This window comes from Molothrus aeneus, chromosome 3 (genome assembly GCF_037042795.1).
Source record: "Molothrus aeneus isolate 106 chromosome 3, BPBGC_Maene_1.0, whole genome shotgun sequence".
Classification (NCBI taxonomy): domain Eukaryota; kingdom Metazoa; phylum Chordata; class Aves; order Passeriformes; family Icteridae; genus Molothrus; species Molothrus aeneus.
The window spans coordinates 109,596,207-109,613,898 of NC_089648.1; the positions used below are offsets into that span (position 1 = coordinate 109,596,207).

The window sequence follows — 17,692 nt, forward strand, 5'->3', positions numbered from 1 at the left end:
CGCGGGAGGTTGCCGTAGAGACGCGTCGGGCAGGCCGGGCCCGGAGCGCCGCCGCCGCCGCCGCCATGAGCTCGGGGCCGGGGCCGGGGACACGGCCGGCGGCAGGCACAGGGCCCCCGATCGTGCCCGAGCCGGGGATGCCCTTCCTCCCCGGCTGCGCCATCAAGGACCCCACGGTGAGCGCGCCCGCCCACTGTACCCCCTTCCCACGGGAGCCCCCCCCGGATCAAGGTGGGCTGGCCTGGAGGGTGCCCCCTGAGGGGTGACCCCAGAACGGGCCTCTGCACCTCCCCGCACCCGCTTCAGGTGGTACCTGGTGTCCCCTGGAGGCACTGTCTGGGAATCTGGTACTCCCTCAGACTTTGCTCTAAATCCACGGGAGTCTTGGGACCCCTAAACTCAACAATATTCATAGGATCATGGAATGGTTTGGGTTAGAAGACCTTAAAGCTCATCCCAATCCACCCCCTGCCATGGGCAGGGACACCTTCCACTATCCCAGGTTGCTCCAAGTCCCATCCACCCTTGGACACTAGCGGGGATCCAGGGGCAGCCACAGCTTCTCTGGGCACCCTGTGCCAGGGTCTCCCCACCCTCACAGGGAACAACTCCTTTTCAATATCCATCTAACCCTGCCCTCTGGCAGTGGGAAGCCACTGCCCCTTGTCCTGTCCCTCCAGCCCTTGTCCCAAGTCCCTTCCAGCCCTCCTGGAGTTCCTTTAGGCACCAAAAGGGGTTCTAAAGTGTCCCTGGATCCTTCTCCATGTGAACAACCCCAGCTCTCCAGCCTGGCTCCAGAGCAGAGGGGCTCCAGCCCCCAGAGCATCTCCATGGTTTCCTCTGGACTCACTCCAACAGGTCCCTGCATTTGTTGTGTTTTGGGCTCCCAACCTGGATGCAGCACCACAGGTGGGGTTTCACAAGAGCAGAGTATAGGGGGAGACAGTTTCTTCAGGGAACATGAACCAAGGGAACCTGCTGTTCCTTCAGATCACCCTGTAATTCCCTGCCAGACCAGGGGCCTGGTACATCCTGTATTCACCAAATATCCCCCAGACAACTTGGTGTCCTTTAAACTCATGTCCTGGGAACTTCAAACTCACCAGAACCTGGACATGACCTTCAAAGTATCCCCAAAGAACCTGGTGCTCTGTGAACTCATTTGATGCTCCCCAGAAGATTTAATATCCACTTAACTCTCCCCCAGGGACTTGGTGTTTCCCAAAGGCACCAAATACCTGCTGGACTCATTTCTGAGGGATCTGAACCCTCTGTACCCACCTGGTATCTCCTGATCCCACCCACAGCAGACCTGGTACCCCCATAATTCTTCCACTGTTATTGAACCTTGCAATCTGTTCCCAAGGGGCCAAGTATCCCTGAACTAACCTTCAAGGGGACTTGGTACTTTTAATCTTCACCCCAAGGAATCCGTTGCATCATGTACCCATTTTATAACCCTGAATTTGTCCTGATTTGGAGAGACACACACACACCCCTCCTCCCCCTCATTCATGAGCCTCATTTGAAATTCCAAAAGCTGTTTCCATAACTGCAGAACTCCTGTCTGCAAACTCACCCCTGTATATTCAGTTCCCCTGAATCCATCCAATAATTCCCCTACAGTTCATAAGATAACCCAGGGGAAATCCCCAAATCACTTTACAGTCCTGAAACCTGATTCCCTCAGGAAAGCTGCTGTTTCTCTGAACCATCTGAGTTTTTCCAAAGCAAAGTCCTCTGAACTGATACTGATACTGTCCTGAACCAAGTTCCTTAAATTCACCTGATACCTCCTCAACTGGATATACCCAGGAGAACCAGTATTGATCAAACCTTGAGCATTCCTCCACTAGGAATTAATCCCCCAAATCATCCCAATATAATTATTTCCCAGACATAATTTATCTATTACATGAAGTCACTAGTCCCATTGGCAATCAACAGCTTCCTGATACCCCTTCCTCCAAAGCTCTGATACTTCCAAAACTGCTCTCCTGGTGTTGCCTGGAGAGCTGAATCCTTGACAATGCAGGTGTGGAACCTGATAACCTGATGAGAGAACTGGTATCCCACCACAGAACTGGTGTCATCACAGCTTCCAGGACCATCCCCAGGAAGTGACACATTCTCAGCTGTTCCCAGGTTCCCTGGAAAAAGCATTCTCATCCTCATCCTCCTCCTCATCCTCTGCATCTGATACCTAAATGAGGAACAACCTCTCCTTTTCTCCATCCAATGGTCCAGGCCCTAAGGACCTGATAACCCCAAATCCTCCCAACATCCTCTTGAAGAAGTGGTGCTACAGAGAACAGATGCTTCCATTTATTTCTCTGATATACTAAAAAATTTCCCCCAAAAAGTCAAAAAGGGGGTTGTTTCATGCCTGGTTTGGGCTCACCAGGAATTTACAGCCTTCCTGGAGAGCATCTTTAACAGAAAACATTCCTGGCTGCATTCAGCTTTGTATATGAAAATTCATTGTCACAGAATGATGGAATGGTTTGGGTTTGAAGGGACCTTAAATGTCATCTTGTTCCAACCCTCTGCCATGGGCAGGGACATCTTCCACAAACCAGATTGCTCCAAGCCCATCCAGCCTGGCCTAAAATCAGTGACAACTGAGTTCTCCGATAGGTAAATAGAGTAAATTGCTCATAACAAATAACCATCCAGCATTAAATGTTATCTCAGAATTATCATCAGATAATATTTCCTTGCAATAATTTATAACACCTTGGAAATCTGCAGTTTTCCAGTCCATAAAACTGGCATCACAATATTTGGTTTCCAAGTGAATGCTGAGAAGTTCTGAAGAAAATCTCTGTGTTCAAGTGAAGTGCTGTTACTGCTTAGTGCTCACGGGACAGGGAAACAGACACTGAGAGAGGGAATGGTGTTTGTGTGAAGTGTTACAGACTTGGCAAAAAGAAGGACTTAATTCAGTGGAATTTCTTCAGATAAACACTGCCAGCAACTGAGATTAGGAGTTTACATTCTGGGTTTTCCCTTTTAAATTTTCATTAGTCACCTAAGCCTGGAAGATGTTATCTGGCATACAGACTCACTTTGGGAGAGCTTATCCACTCAGAAGCCTTATGAACCAATGAGGTGCTTTCTTTAGGCAAATGTGGGCTCTTAAAAGCCTGCACACTTCTGACAAACACTGATATTGCTCAAATTAAAGACAAACTTCCTGGTTTTCCCTTAATATTTTCCCCCACAGCATTCCCTTGGTGTTTATTTAACAGAAGGAAGTGGCAGTTCTGTGGCAGCTTATAAAATGTTCTGCTAAAATGTCTTCAGACAAATCTTGTTTTCACCTGTTTTCCTCACTGCTCTCTCCATTGCAAGATCTATAGTAGCAGTTTAAAGAGAAAACAGGGAATTATGTGGAATTCAAGTGGGGCCTTGAAGGCATAAATAAGATTAGAGGCTTAACCATGAGGGGCAAGGGAGGGAGTGCAGTTTGCATGCCTGAGGTTGGACTGACTGCAAGCCTGGGGCTGGAAAAGGAGCTGGAGCTTGTTCTCTCAGCACTAGAAATGCTTACAACTCTGTTTTACTTGGCAAAAGTCAAGAGATTTTACTATCAGGGACTCATAATTTCCCCTCCTTTCTCTGGAGCTGTAAGTGCTGAAAGCCCAGTGGGACCAGGCAGGCTCCTGCAGTGCAGGTGAGGTGCCATGTGTGCTGGAGTGTGCAGCAACTGGAGCAGTTTGGTGTCACTCCAGTGTGACCCTGCTCTTCAGTGGTGAAGAGCAAGAGTGGCTGGCAGAGATCAGGTCCTGTGCACAGCTCTGGTTGAATGCAGCCCTGGGAGAAGGACTTGGGGCTGCTGATGGATGAGAGGCTGGGAGCCAGAAACCCCCACAGTGTGCTGGGGTGATCCCCCTGTGGGCAGCAGGGGAGGGGGTGATTCTGCCCCTCTGCCCCGCTCAGGTGAGACCCCACCTGCAGAGCTGCCTCCAGATCTGGGGTCCTCAGCAAAAATAGGACATGGAGCTGCTGGAGCAAATCAGAGGAGGCCACAGAGATGCTCCAAGGGCTGGAGCTCCTCTGCTCTCGAGGCTGGGAGAGATGGGGGTGTTCACCTGGAGAAGAGAAGGATCCAAGGAGACCTCAGAGCCCCTTCCAGGACCTAAAGGGGCTTCATGAAAGATGGGACAAACTTTTTAGCAGGGCCTGTAGCAATAGGACAAGGAATGATGATTTTAAACTCTAAGAGGCTTAGTTGAGATTAGATACAAGGAAGAAGTTTTTTACAAAGAGGGTGGTGAGGCCTAGCACAGGTTGCCCAGAGAAACTGTGGTTGTTTCATCCCTGCAAGTGTCCAAGTCCAGGTTGGATGGAGCTTGGAGCAACCTGGTCTAGTGGAAGGTGTCCCTGCCCATGGCAGGGAGGTGAAACTGGATAATCTTTAATGTCCCTTTCAACCCAGGCTGTTCTATCAGTCTATGACCATGTAGAGAGGAGATAAAACAATCAGCGTGCTTTTGCACATTTCATAATTGCAGTTCTGTGAGCATGACATGCCTTGATTTAACTCAGCAAAGAAAATCCTGTATCATGCCCAAGGGAGGGTTAAGAAAATAAATAACAATGAAATGCACAGAGGGTGCACAAGAGTGAAGGGAGCACCATAAGGCAGCAACTGAGGTCCCATGGTGCTCTGTACTGCTGACAAATAGGGTAGGGAACAAAGAGCTGGTGAGATAAATACCAGGGCAGATAAAGTGCTGACACACTGTTCTAGGCACTGACTATGGTGGCAGTCAGGAAATTCAGTGATTTAAGTTCTTCCAGAGCCTGTGGCAGTGCAAGGATCTGAGTTCACTCTCATGCCTTGTACATCCACCACTCCCTGTTTTTTTCCACTGTTTTTTTCTCTCAGTACAAAATGAGATTTTAAATAACTGCAGCAGTAGTTTATAATAAAATGCTGGGGATGTGTGTGGGGTGAGACATTCTTGATATTGCACTCTCTTACTGGGTTTTTTTTTGTGCTTCCAGTAGCTATATCTGCTAAATTCATGCAGTATTTTGATAGCTGGATTTCCTTCCAACAGAAAACATCTTTTCATCGGTGCCAGACAATGGACTTCAAAAATGGATATGCCTTTTTCCGGCTGCCAAGAGAGGGGGTTGGTGGGGACACACTCTTTGCAAATCAGCTCTCTCAAGATGAATTAGATGATTTATGCACCAAGGGAGCCACACTGACCTATGGGCAAGTCAAGAGGCCTGCACCTTCCCGCTTCACTCCAGCATTCGTGGCTTATGACAAAAAGGTATAAAGAAGCTGATTCCAGGAATATCACTGGCCAAATTCGGAGACATAAACAGTCAGCTCCAGGGTTCACGGGACTGCATACAGCAGTTTTCAGATGCCAGAGCCCTTAGTCAGAGACAGCTGAATCCCAGACTGAAAGAGGCTTTCTTTGCTCGGGAGGAGGATTATAATATGTAAACGATGTAAGACATTCCCTGCAAGTTACACTTGAGCATTTCCAGCAGATGTTGGAAAAGAGGTTTGATTAGCTCTGGAAAGCTCCAGCTTAAAAGTATTGCTCTGCAAGCCACAGCCTGGAGTTCTGTGTTTCCACAACTATATTGAGGTTGTAACTGAGCTTTAACTGGAAAAGTGAGTCTGCTGTGGGAACCCTGGTAGCCAGTTTGACCGTGGTCTATCTGTTGGTGCTTGTGTTGTCACCACAGCGTGTCACAACCTGAACTGCTCCATTAGTGCTTCCCATGTTACATCTTGGTCATCATATCAGACTGGGTGCTGGCTCTGTGTCTGCTTGGAGCAGCCCTGAGCTGACCCTTGGTTTTCAGTGTCCCAGTGGCCCAAGCTCCAACCCACAGCCATGCATGGAGCAGCTGCTGCAGTGGGAGCTGCAGGGCTTGGGAGCTCAGCACGTGCAGGCTCCACACGCTGCCAGCCCTGCCAGAGCAGTCTGCAGCCAGCCAGCCCTGAGCCTGGCTGTGACACAGGCTGGGGAACAGATGTGCTCTGTTAATTGCTGAGGCTGTTCCTTCAGAGCAATGTAAATGTTGCTGTTTAATCTGTCAGATCCTTCTCTGCCCCTTCCTTCAAGCCACAGGAGCAGCAGGGGCCCCAGTGCTGCTGGGGATGTCACAATCCCTTGTGGGGCACTTTGCTGACTGATAGGAATTTGCTGGCTTTATCATCTCTTAATTATCCAGGCCTCTGGGCTGGTGTAGGCTGGGCATGCAAGGCATGATTGGCCACCTGCACCTTCTTAAGGGCATTGAATAATCTTGGAGGGAATATTCCTCCTGCTTCTGCCAAGCAGACAGACTGGCTGATTAGTTTCCTTGTTTCCCAAGCACAAATCAGTTTTTGCTGTCAGTGCTGAATAGATGTGACCTCAGATCATGGAAAGGGACCTTAAAGATCATTTTGTTCCAGCCTCCGTGCTATGGGTAGGGATACCTTCTGCTATCCCAGGTTGCTCAGAGCCTGGCCTTAAAATGATGACCCCTTTCAGATGTGGTTGAACTCTTTACTAAAATCTGTGGATAACTTCCCTAAATCAGGGCTGTAAAGCTGACAAATAAAAAGCTGTGTGTCAGTAAAGTAGATTACTGTCAGCAGCCAAGCACCTGGAAGTAGGTGAAACAGCAGGTGATCAAGAAGTAGGGAAAAGGCTGTATTTTTACACTTGTCTCAGGCACACCGAATTTGCAAAAGACACATCTTAATAAAAGCACTCCTGGTGCCTCTGCTGTCACTCACAGATTAGGCCACAGTTGTCTCTGAAGACTTTTAGAATCCAGTCCGGTAATTTCACACCACCAAAGCAAATTACAAATAAATTATTTGCCTTGATAGACTAATCATGGTGTTCAAATTATTTTTCTCTCTCCCTTTGCTGTATTGTGCCTTGGGCAGGTTTTGAAGTTCGATGCCTACTTCATGGAGGAAGTTGCTATCTCCGCAGAGGAGCATTACCGGATCCGCCAGGTGGGCATCTACTACTACCTGGAGGATGACAGCATGTGCATCATCGAGCCCAAGGTGAAGAACTCGGGTCTGCTCCAGGGCAAACTCATGAGACGCCACCGGGTGCCCAAGAACGTGCACGGGGATTATTACCACTGGAAGGATCTGAACCTGGGCATGGACCTCACCATCTACGGCCGGACCTACCGCCTGGTCAACTGCGACTCCTTCACCAAGGTGTGTGCTAGGGAGAGCACTGACAGAAACGCTCCCAGATCCTGGGAATGCAGGGTTTAATTGCCTCTTAGGGTCCAGCAGTTTGCAGCTGTAGCTTTTGTCGTATGGGTGCTCACCGACTTTCATTGTGCTTTTTTGTGTAGCTTTTGTCGTATGGGTGCTCGCAATCTTTCATTGTGCTTTTTGTGGAGATTTCTTTTTTCAGGCCAAAGGGGGCTTCAGGGTATGACATCTGCTGAGGGCAAGAAAGGTGCTCAGGATTTTTGCTCCAGGACTGCTGGAAGTCCATCCTTTGTCCTCAGGGCTTATCTTTACAATACAAATTCTAAGTTCCTGTCTGGGCAGTTTAAGTGCTTGGAGTCCAGATGAAACATTGTGCATACATGAGAGGGAAATTAGTGATCCTGACTCTTTTCTGATTTAATATTCCTCTGTTAGGAACAGTGGAAAGGAATACAAGCAGTAACTCTGTACACATCCACAGCCAATGCATGATCCATGGGTTGAGAATCATGGTATGAACTGACCTTTCTAAGAAAGCTTACTCATTGCCCGCTTTTCTATTTCTGGCTATTTCTGTACCAGTAAATGAGATAATAATGATCCAATAACAAGAAATAAAAATTACCAGTTTGCTGGTATCCTGCTAGATTGTCCCCAGTAAAATCTCAGCCCTGGTCAGCTACTATTCTTCCAGGCCAGGAGTTAGACTGCTCCAGGAACCATTCCAAATATGTGAGTTACATGCAGTCTACCTGTCCTGGAGGCTGGAAGAGTTTAGATCCAGGCTTTTCCTTGCCAGTTGGCCTCAGTGCCCAGGAATGTTCCCAAGCATGTATAATACATTGATATAAATGTGGCTGTGGGGCCAGCTCTGCTGGAACTGGTGACTGTTCAAGTCAGTCCACATCAAATAAAGAGCTGGTCCTCATGTTAATATTGATGGAAAACATGGAATGAGCTACATGGGTCTACATCTCAAAGCCAATAGTGTATTTCTCATTTACTGGCATCTTCCAGACCAGGAAATACTGAGTCTGAAAGTGTGAACTTGCCTTGTGAGTCTCCAGGGGATCTCATATTCCTGTGGGAGATGTTTGTATAGGTGCTTCCTGGGCTGAATGTTTTCATGGACCACTTCCCAAAGTCAAAAAGCGAACAAATCCCTTGACTTCAGATATTGTTTTGGGTGACTGATGCAAGTCCATGAGTAACACCCTGGATTTTGTTCATGGTCCAAGGTAAGCAAAAAATCCCTTTATAAGCAAGCAGATTGCACTCTTTCTGTGGGAAAAGTACTCCAGAAAGATGGAATGAAGCTGCCAGTGACACAGATCCTTGTGTCTGAAGGCTCTTGATGTGCCTAGTGTGGGTGACACTAGCTTCTTCTAACTATCTGACACAGCCCTAAATTATTGCAAACTCAGGCTAACTACATCTGTGTTTATACAGCAATTTAATCTTTTCCATTTATATAAAAGAGAACAACTGACAGCTATCTTCCATTTAAAGCCCTAAGGCCAAGGAAAACTGTGCTCAAGTGAAATCTGAGTTAGGATGTTCAGGACAAAACTGCTCTGATTAATTAAAGGGTAAGCAAAGATAAGAAGCAGCTTAAACAAATGTGTTTGTCATCTGTTGTATTTTGCTGTTGCTGTAGAAGTCTCTGTGAGGAGTAAACTTGCAGAATTCTGACCTCACACATCCCAGCCCACCTGTAACCTCTAGTCACCTCTTACCTTCAGAACTCCTGGCAGCACTAACACCTCAGATGACCTTCCTAGGTGTTCCTGGAGAGCCAAGGAATTGTAGTGAACCCCCCAGAGGAGCTGGTTTCAGATCCTTACACGGAGCAGCATCGGACGCCTGTGCAAAAACGCATCGTGCCTGCAGGTCCCGACCCCTTCAGGCAGTTCCTGGCCTATGACACAAAGGTGAGAGAGCTGGGGATTACCCTAATTATTGTATAATTACCCACACCACACAGGTGAGGCACCTCCAGTCCTGGTCCTGGTCTGGGACCTTCACTTTAAGAGAGACATTGAGGGGCTGGAGTATATCCAGGGAAGGGGCTGGAGCATATCCAGGGAAGGGGCTGGAGCACCAGGAGCAGCTGAGGGAGCTGAAAAGGGGCTCAGCTGGAGAAAAGGAGGCTCAGGGGGGACCTTCAGGCTCTGCACAACTCCCTGACAGGAGGGGACAGTCAGGTGAGGGTCAGTATCTTCCTCCAGGCAACCAGAGAGAGGGCTGGAAATGGCCTCAAGTTGTGCAAGGGGAGGTTTGGGTTGAATTAGGAAGAATTTCTTCACAGAAAGGGTGATTAGACATTGAAACAGGCTGTCCAGGAAGGTGGTAGAGTCCACATCCCTGGAGGTGTACAAGGAATGACTGGAAATGGCACTCAGTGCTCTGTGCAGGGTGACAGGGTGGGGGTCAGTCAGAGGTTGGTCTCAATGGTCTTCCAACCTAAAAAATCCTGTGATTACAGTGAATATGTGCTATTAAAACCCAGGTCTTGTGAGTGTCTGCAACCTCACTTATTCTAAATTGTCTCAGTCTGCTGAACAGACTCCAGATTTGCTCCTTTCTTGGCTTTAGTGAGAAACAAAACCTTTTATGCTTTTTTCTGGGCTTTGTGCCTTGTAAACAGCTCCTCTTTGGATTGCAGAGCCTGTGCTCAATATCATCCATTACTCTCTTGCTTTCTGTTGGGATGAGATAAGCCACCTGCCTCTGGAATTTAGCAGCCAGATGAAGTTCTATTAGGAATGGTCTTACTGCATCCACTCCTCTGCTCCCCCAAAATATTGATGCCAGGTGCCAGAGCAGACAATTTCAGACAAACACAAATGCCCCTTGCTCTGAATAAAATCTCCCTGTGTCTCTCCTCTCTCTTCAGAAGGTGAACCTTGGGGAACTCTTGAGCATCTCACTGTGATGAGTTTGACTTCTGTGGCACCAAAAGATGATTCTGATCCATGTTTGACTGCTTTTTTTCCCTCCACCCCAGGTGCTGCGCTTCTATGCCATATGGGATGACACCAACTGTGCCTTTGGTGATCACCATCCCTGCATCATCCATTACTTCTTGGCAGATGACACAGTGGAGGTTCGGGAAGTGCACAAGAGAAATGATGGGAGGGACCCGTTCCCGGTACTGATGCGACGCCAGCGCTTGCCCAAAATCTTTGTGGACAAGAACCGTAAGTTTACATTGACACACCCATCTGTGCTAAGGTGTCATTATTTCTTGGTCAAAAAAAAGTTCTTCAAATGGTTACTAAATTCTTTATCTTTTGGGAAACAGTGGCAGGACAGTAGTGCCAGCATCTCCCTGTAGCTATTTATACACCTTGCTTTTATATCCATTTTCACAAGGAAATGTTAACATCTCCCTGATTAATTTATTTTTCCTTCTGCTCCCTTGTCCTTAGAGAACTTCCCAAGCTGTGTGCTGGAGATCACTGACCATGAGGTACAAGAGTGGTACTCACCCAAAGATTTTGCTATTGGCAAAACTGTCACCCTCCTCGGACGCACCTTCTTCATCTATGATTGTGACAAGTTCACCCAGGACTTCTATCGTGAAAAATATGGCATCACAGACTTCCAGCCAGTGGATGTAAATGAGAAACCACTTGAAAAGGTTCCACAGGTACTGCAATTTCTCAAAAGAAGGGAGGAAAGGAAACAGTTGATGTTAGATCTTATAGTAAAGTAGAGATTCAGCTTAGTAAGAACCTGTAGAAAACAAGTTCAGCTTAAAGAAAAAAATCTAATTGAAAAAGACAAGGCAAGAATGGTCATAATGGATATAAAAATGAAAGTCTGGCTGCACTCATACTACTGAACTCTCCCTCACTCTTCAAAACAGTGTTGCCAAGTCCAGACTACCTACTGAGGATGGTCACAGCCCTTGTTACCTCCTAAACTGAGCCCAGAAATTGTTTGGAGTTGTGGCTTAGACCACAGGCATGATGGGGATTAGGTTACCAGTGTAACCATTCGATGGCTGAGTTCCTGTGCATGGGAATGTTTAGTTGGAACTGGATGATTTTAAGGTCCTTTTCAACCCAAACCATTCTATGGTTCTTTAATATAGCCATAACCTCTTAAATCAGAGAAATTACCTGGCTTTCTGAGTTTCAGATTTGCTTAATTCTCTTATATTTTCATAAAATACAACACATGGCCGGGCTGGTATCAACCATCTCTACTGGGCAGGATGTCACAGCTCTTCCTACCTGGTGGCAGAATATTTCCTTCCAAATCTGATGGGCTTTGCTAAGTCTTGTAAACTTTGTCTTGTTCTTAGTTGCAGCTGTTTATGATTGATTATCTCCTCTGCATGCAGGTAATTCCTCCCTACAATGGTTTTGGCATCCCTGAAGACTCTCTCCAGAACTGCCTTAGTCTGTTTCCAAAGCCTCCACGGAAAGATATCATAAAGATGCTGGAGAATAATCTCAAGGTCCTGCGGTACCAGGTGGCCCTGGTAAGTGTTTTCCTTGGTGGAATAGTGCCAGGAGGATGGGAGGAGCAGCCTGCCCAGACAAGGCTGTTGGCAAACTCTCCTTTGTGCCAGTGGGAAAAGAGAGCTCCCCAAGCCAACAGGACTGTCCCTGGGGGGGATGCTATGGGGTTGTTGTGTGCTTGCTGTGACAATTGACAGCTCAAAAAACTAGAAAAAAAAAATAAGGCCAGAAAGTACAAACCAGACCTGCTACAAACCCACAGCCATTTATGGAAAAACTCCCTCTGCCACTGCTGCATGCCAGATGGCCCTGGCTGAAGCAGCCTGCACTGGGCACTGTGCCTCTGCCTGCCTGCCACTGCTGCCACCAGCCAGTCCTTGATGTCTCTGCTGGCTAGTCCTGAATGCAGCAGCCAGCAAGGAGCTGTCCTAGCAGAGCAGCCAATGCTGTGCAGAAGCTGGAAAATCCATGAGAATTGTGTTTTCCACCCTTTCCAGCACCCAGGCCCTGGCCTTTGTGCCAGCTTTGCAGCTGGTTTATGCAAGGAGCCTCTGGCACATCCAGCAGCAGCGATGGCATTTCCTGTGCTGCCTTGTGCCTGCCCTCTCCAAACACTCTGGTTTCTTTTCCCCATTGTGCAGGAGTTCCCTAAAGTCACAGCTGAGGAGTTAAGATCCACTTAGCTTTAAGCTAAGCAAGTAAATCCACTGGTGTGTCAGGGGAGTGACTTCCTGTGACTAAGGGCTGAAACAGCACCAGCCTCTCTCAGGCACTCAGCATAATGAAAAAATGTAATTTAAAACTGAATTTTACAGCCTCTCTGGGATGAATCATTCCATATAGGATAGAGAAAGGATTTCTCTCAGATTACTCAGGCTGTGGAAACACTGAATATATTTGGTAACTTCAACCCAGATTCTGCTTCAGTGGCTTGAGTAAAGCAAGTAACCTTTGAAATTCAGATCCTGAGTGCTCTCTGGTGCTTTGTTATGCTACGTCAGCACATCAAGTGCTTTGTTTAGTCAGCTGTAAAAAAAGCTCTGGGTGCTTATGAGTGGGTTACTAGGTACTCCTAAGCACCCCAGGCAAGGAAAACCTGGTTCAAATGTTCAAATGTTCAAACCTGTTCAAATTCTGTTCCAAACCTGCTGCCTTTCCTGTAGGAATCACCAGTGCCTGAGGACAAAAATCGTCGTTTCATCCTCTCTTATTTCCTCGCTGATGACACAATCAGCATCTATGAACCCCCAGTCAGAAACTCTGGCATCACTGGAGGCAAATACTTAAGAAGGACCAAAGTTACCAAACCAGGATCTACTCCAGAGAATCCCATATACTATGAGCCCTCTGACTTCACCATTGGTTCTACAATTGAAGGTAAGATCCAGCCTGGATTTATAATACTCTGCTCTGATATGTCATTTATTGCATATCTCTTCCTTCATTTGGAAGATCTGCTGCTTCTGGGTTTCCTCACATTTGTATTTCCAGATTAGCAGCTGGTGTACATTAATATAACTTTGTTACTGTCAATGTTTAAACCTTTCAATCAGTGAAATTATTCTTGCTTTAAGAACTGAAACAAGTAGCAGAGCTGGCTCAAAGCTGAGCCCAGCCACAGAAGAGGAATCCTGCTCCCTCCTGGATGATGAAATTACTTAATTAGCTAACACTACTTCTTTAATGTTCCTCCCCTAGTGTTTGGCCACAGGTTTATTATCACTGATGCTGATGAATATGTGCTTAATTATTTGGAGAGAAATGCAAAGAGTTTCCCTGCAGCCACAGTGCAATCCATAAGGGATCATTTCCTCCCACGGAAGGTGGTGGTGGAGACTACTAGCAGGTAGGCTACAAAGAATGGGGTGGTGGGGCTAAATAAGACTAAGGTGGACAGCTAAGAGCATTTTCAGCAGCCTCCCTGGGCTCCAGCCTCCTGCTCTGCTGGTGGTTCTGATGCTCCAAGGGGCTCTTTGGGCACATTCAGAGGGTGTGAGGTGTGTACAGTAAAATGTTGTGGCTGCTGCCAGCCCCAAAACCTCCTGGAACAGCTCTGCCTCAGCAGCACGGACAGAGAAGTGGTCACAGCACCAAGGCTGAGTTCAAGAGGTGTTTGGACTTCCAGCCAAAATCACAGAACCACAAAATGGCTTGGGTTGGAAGGACCTTAAAGATCAGCTCAGTCCAAGCCCTGCCACGGGCAGGGACATCTTCCACTACCCCAGGTTGCTCCAAGCAACACTTCAACACTTTCATTTTGTGGAGGGACATCGTTTTCAGATGGTGGACACATATTTTCCAAAAAAGCATCACTTCACTGTAACAGATGCTGCCAACTTGAGCTGCTTGATGGTTGCAGGCTCAGCAGGTGGTGAGAGGAGTCTTTTTTAGGGCATTTATTCCTTCTTATCAGTCCATCAGAGCCTAGACCACATCCTCCTTTAGTTGTCTGGACCCAGTTTGTGTGACCCAGTAACAACTCTGTTATCTCAGAACATGGTTTCAAGACAGTTATATCATGGCTCTGGTTGAAACTTAAGTTTCCCAGAGTTTCTGACTCTGTAGAGCACGCAGGGAAATGCTCTTTTTTCACTCAAGTGTCACAGCAAGGCTGCCAAAATGAGTTTTTACATGAAATCCTATTATTGTTTTCTTCTGCAGTGGCTTCCCCAAGAAGGACCTGGATGATTTAATTGTGGAAGTTCAGAAAGAACTGAAACTTCAAGAGCCCTTTGACACCAGGCAGTTTCATGAGGCATTTCATCATTGTGACACGGAGGGCTCTGGCTTCCTGGATAAAACAAAATTTTTAACTCTTTGTGACAGGTTCAACGTGCCAACCAGCACCATTCTTCTTAAAAAGGTCAGATGGAAGGGGTGCTATGCATGTGGAATTCCCCTTCTATGGCTCTTCCAAAAGATCTCTTCTAAAAACCAACCCTGACCAGCTGCTCTAGCCTTCAAAGGGGAACAAATTCAAGAAAAGGGCAAGAGAGTCCCAGTTTAGAAAAACTCCTGAGCTGTTGGACTGAGCCTGTATCTTAGAGGAGATAATAATTGCTGTCCTCTAAGGAAAAGGGAAAAATGTTATCCAGGTGGCCCCCCATGTTTGGCTGCACTGTAATGTGTGAAAATTCCTGCTGGTTCAGGCCTTGGATGAGTAGAAGAGATCATGTATTGTGATAGAGATCAGGAATCATGACAGAGATCAGGGACAGGCTCCTGCAGAGCTTGGAGTGTCTGTGATGGCTTAAGCACAGCTGGGATTGAGTAGAGGTGACACTGAGGTGTTCAAGGAATGTGCCTTAGGAAAGCTTAGAGACATTCTGGATTCAACAGCAACTGAACTGAAGGTCTAAGAACTAAGTATTTTCCAAAAAATATTAATATTAATAACTATAATATATAAAAATGCATACTAATATAATAATATAATAATATAATAATATAATAATATAATATTATAATATATTGTATATAATAATATACAACAATATATAATATATAATATATAATATATAATATATAATATATAATAATATAATAATGAAATATTATTTTTGTTATTAGATATATTTAATAATTATAATTGTTATTAAAATGGCAATAAATAATATTATTGTAATATATATAATATATATAATATAATAATATAACAATAAATTGTTACAAGATATAATGTATAGTAAAAATATAATAACATATAATGTAATGTAAAATAATAATAATAATAATAATAATAATAATAATAATAATAATAATAATAATAATAATAATTATTATTATTATTATTATTATTATTATTATTATTATTATTATTATTATTATTATTATTATTATTATTATATCATAAGGCCCTGGTTAGCACTTGCTGGGCACTATGAGCAAACAGCAGCACATGGAGATCACAGTCTTTGCATAGTCTACAAAGCAAAAACAGTGAGGGAAACTGAGGGAAAAATTCCTGCAGTGAGGATGGAGGAGGAATATGACTGGCAAGGATGTTTCCTTAACATCATGTGATGGGCTGTAGATTAGTGGCCAAAAAGGGGGGGTCACACTTTAGAGAAATCTGGAAACCAGAGGGAGATATTTCTCCTGCTAAAATAAAACTTTTCTAAAGCAGTCCACTGTGAGCATCACAGCCATGGTTAGGAAGGTGCATGGGCAGGGGACTTGTGTCTCTGAATGTAGGATGAATAAAGGCCCTGACAAGCACCCAGGGCTTTGCTGTATCAGAGTTCATCAGAGCTCACTCTGCCCTGAGGAATTTACAGTGGGGTGACAATCCCCGCTCCACTCTGAGAGTGGGAGAGAACATTCTCAAAATTATGTGGAGAACCTGTGACAATTGAAGCTAAACTCCCATGTTTGAGCCCCAGTCTAGGACCTATGCACTAAAAACATCCACCTCCTCTCCTGAAATCTTAATCCCAGTGTTCCCAGAGCCCTGGGAAGTGTGGCAGGGCTATAAATTAAACATATGGCAGAGAGTTCAGTGCCTGGAGAGGAGCACAGCTGTCAGTCACAGAAGCAAACCCCAGAGAATCTGTCTCCAGGTGACAAGGAGAAGAGGAATCCTTTCAAGGAATTGCGATATTAGACCTTTTCCATCTCGCTGGTGTCAGAAGGAGATTAGTTATGCAATTAAAGAAACAAAAGCCTTCTTTGTTCCCCTGAAGCACACAAAGGCTGTGGCTCTGTAACACAATGCAGGGTCAGGCACAGACACCAGAACTGGCTCATTAGTGGGGCTGTCACCAAGCTCAGTTATCTGTGTCTCCCCTTTATGCCATGTGCACACACCAAAGTGGCACCAAGGAACAGTGACTATTCACATACATGGCCTTCACCCCACTTTTGGCAGGAATTTCTGCAAGATTTCCTGTGGCCCATCTCAGTCTGTGGCCATGCTTTGTATTTTTGTGGCTTTCTTGCCACTCTGGTGAAGCCCAGAAAGAAATAAAGATTAAACTCAAACACTTTAACTTTTCTCCTTGCATAGATTAGTGTCATCTATAGGCATTTAAGGCTGGACTTGAACCTTTAGATCATCAAGTCCAATCTTTAGATCATCAACTTCAATCCTTAAATGGTTGGACTTGATGATCCAAAGGTTGGACTCAATGATCTTGTAGGTCTTTTCAATTCTTAATTGTTCCATGATTCCAATTTTACCTGTGATTCGGGACTACCAGGATGGGGAAATCCACATGGGGGAGTAACATCTGCTCTGTCACACAAGGAGAACTCTGAGCAGTTTCCCCTAAAAACAACCCAAATTTTGCACCTTTTTCCATCTTTTTATGATGTTTTCTGTGTGTTTTGTCCCCACAGCTGATTGACTACTGTTCCTGTGATGAAGACAAGGTAAACTACCGTGACTTCCTTCGAGCCTTCCCTAGTGATCTCTTCCCAGAAGTTGAAGGACAGTGTCAGCAGTTGAATTCGCAGCTGACTTGAATATATTGTACTTCAAAAAGGATGTTCTGGTTTTCCCCCTTGCTTCACTCTCCCCCTCCCCCTTTTACAGACCCAGCTGATTCCACCTTCATGTTAACGTTTTTTCCTTCCTAACCTCTCCCTGTCCTTTTAGCTACTCCTAAACTCAAACCCCACAACTGCTGGATGTTGAAATGAAACTTATAGGAGAGAAAAAAATAATTCTGAGAACCAAAGTCAGGTTCTTCTGTTGTTTTCTCAACCTTTTAGTGCAGTACTTTAGAGAGCTAAAAGCTCTCTGGAGCCTGGAGTGAAAACCACTCCAGGTTTCTCTCAGATGGGCCTTTCACCTTCAAGTAGTGAAGACTGCCAGTTTGTTATTAAAATTGCAATAAAACTGCAGTTGCTATAAACGTGTCAAAAATTCTGTTTTAAATAGAATGGCTGGAATAGCTAAGGATTAAAATAAGGGTGAGGAGGGAAACCCACAAATTGTCATTCTGGGTCTACTCAAAGTAAGGTAATGGTGAGTTTAGTTATCTAGAGGGAACAGGGGACTGGACACAAA

The 17,692-nt window shown here is 45.6% G+C and overlaps 1 protein-coding gene across 2 annotated transcripts; it reads left to right on the plus strand.

Moving 5' to 3' along the window:
* The first annotated feature begins 48 nt into the window (after window positions 1-48).
* On the plus strand, window positions 49-17,526 carry EFHC1 (EF-hand domain containing 1). Of its 2 annotated transcripts, XM_066545948.1 has the most exons (11): window positions 49-176; window positions 5,070-5,291; window positions 6,920-7,207; window positions 8,992-9,141; window positions 10,218-10,410; window positions 10,642-10,862; window positions 11,562-11,702; window positions 12,846-13,059; window positions 13,381-13,528; window positions 14,344-14,545; window positions 17,020-17,526. In XM_066545948.1, the coding sequence occupies exons 1-11, from the start codon at window positions 66-68 to the stop codon at window positions 17,143-17,145; spliced, it is 2,016 nt and encodes a 671-aa protein (XP_066402045.1). In that variant the 5' UTR covers window positions 49-65; the 3' UTR covers window positions 17,146-17,526. The 2 variants fall into 2 exon arrangements, with proteins under 2 accessions (XP_066402045.1, XP_066402046.1); XM_066545949.1 differs by lacking the exon at window positions 5,070-5,291.
* The last annotated feature ends 166 nt before the right edge of the window (window positions 17,527-17,692 follow it).

Coding starts and splice junctions, on each gene's coding strand:
- EFHC1 (XM_066545948.1), top strand. CDS start 66: ATGAGCTCGGGGCCGGGGCCGGGGACACGGCCGGCGGCAGGCACAGGG. Junction 177..5,069: donor GCGCCATCAAGGACCCCACG/GTGAGCGCGCCC, acceptor TCCTTCCAACAG/AAAACATCTTTTCATCGGTG. Junction 7,208..8,991: donor ACTGCGACTCCTTCACCAAG/GTGTGTGCTAGG, acceptor TGACCTTCCTAG/GTGTTCCTGGAGAGCCAAGG.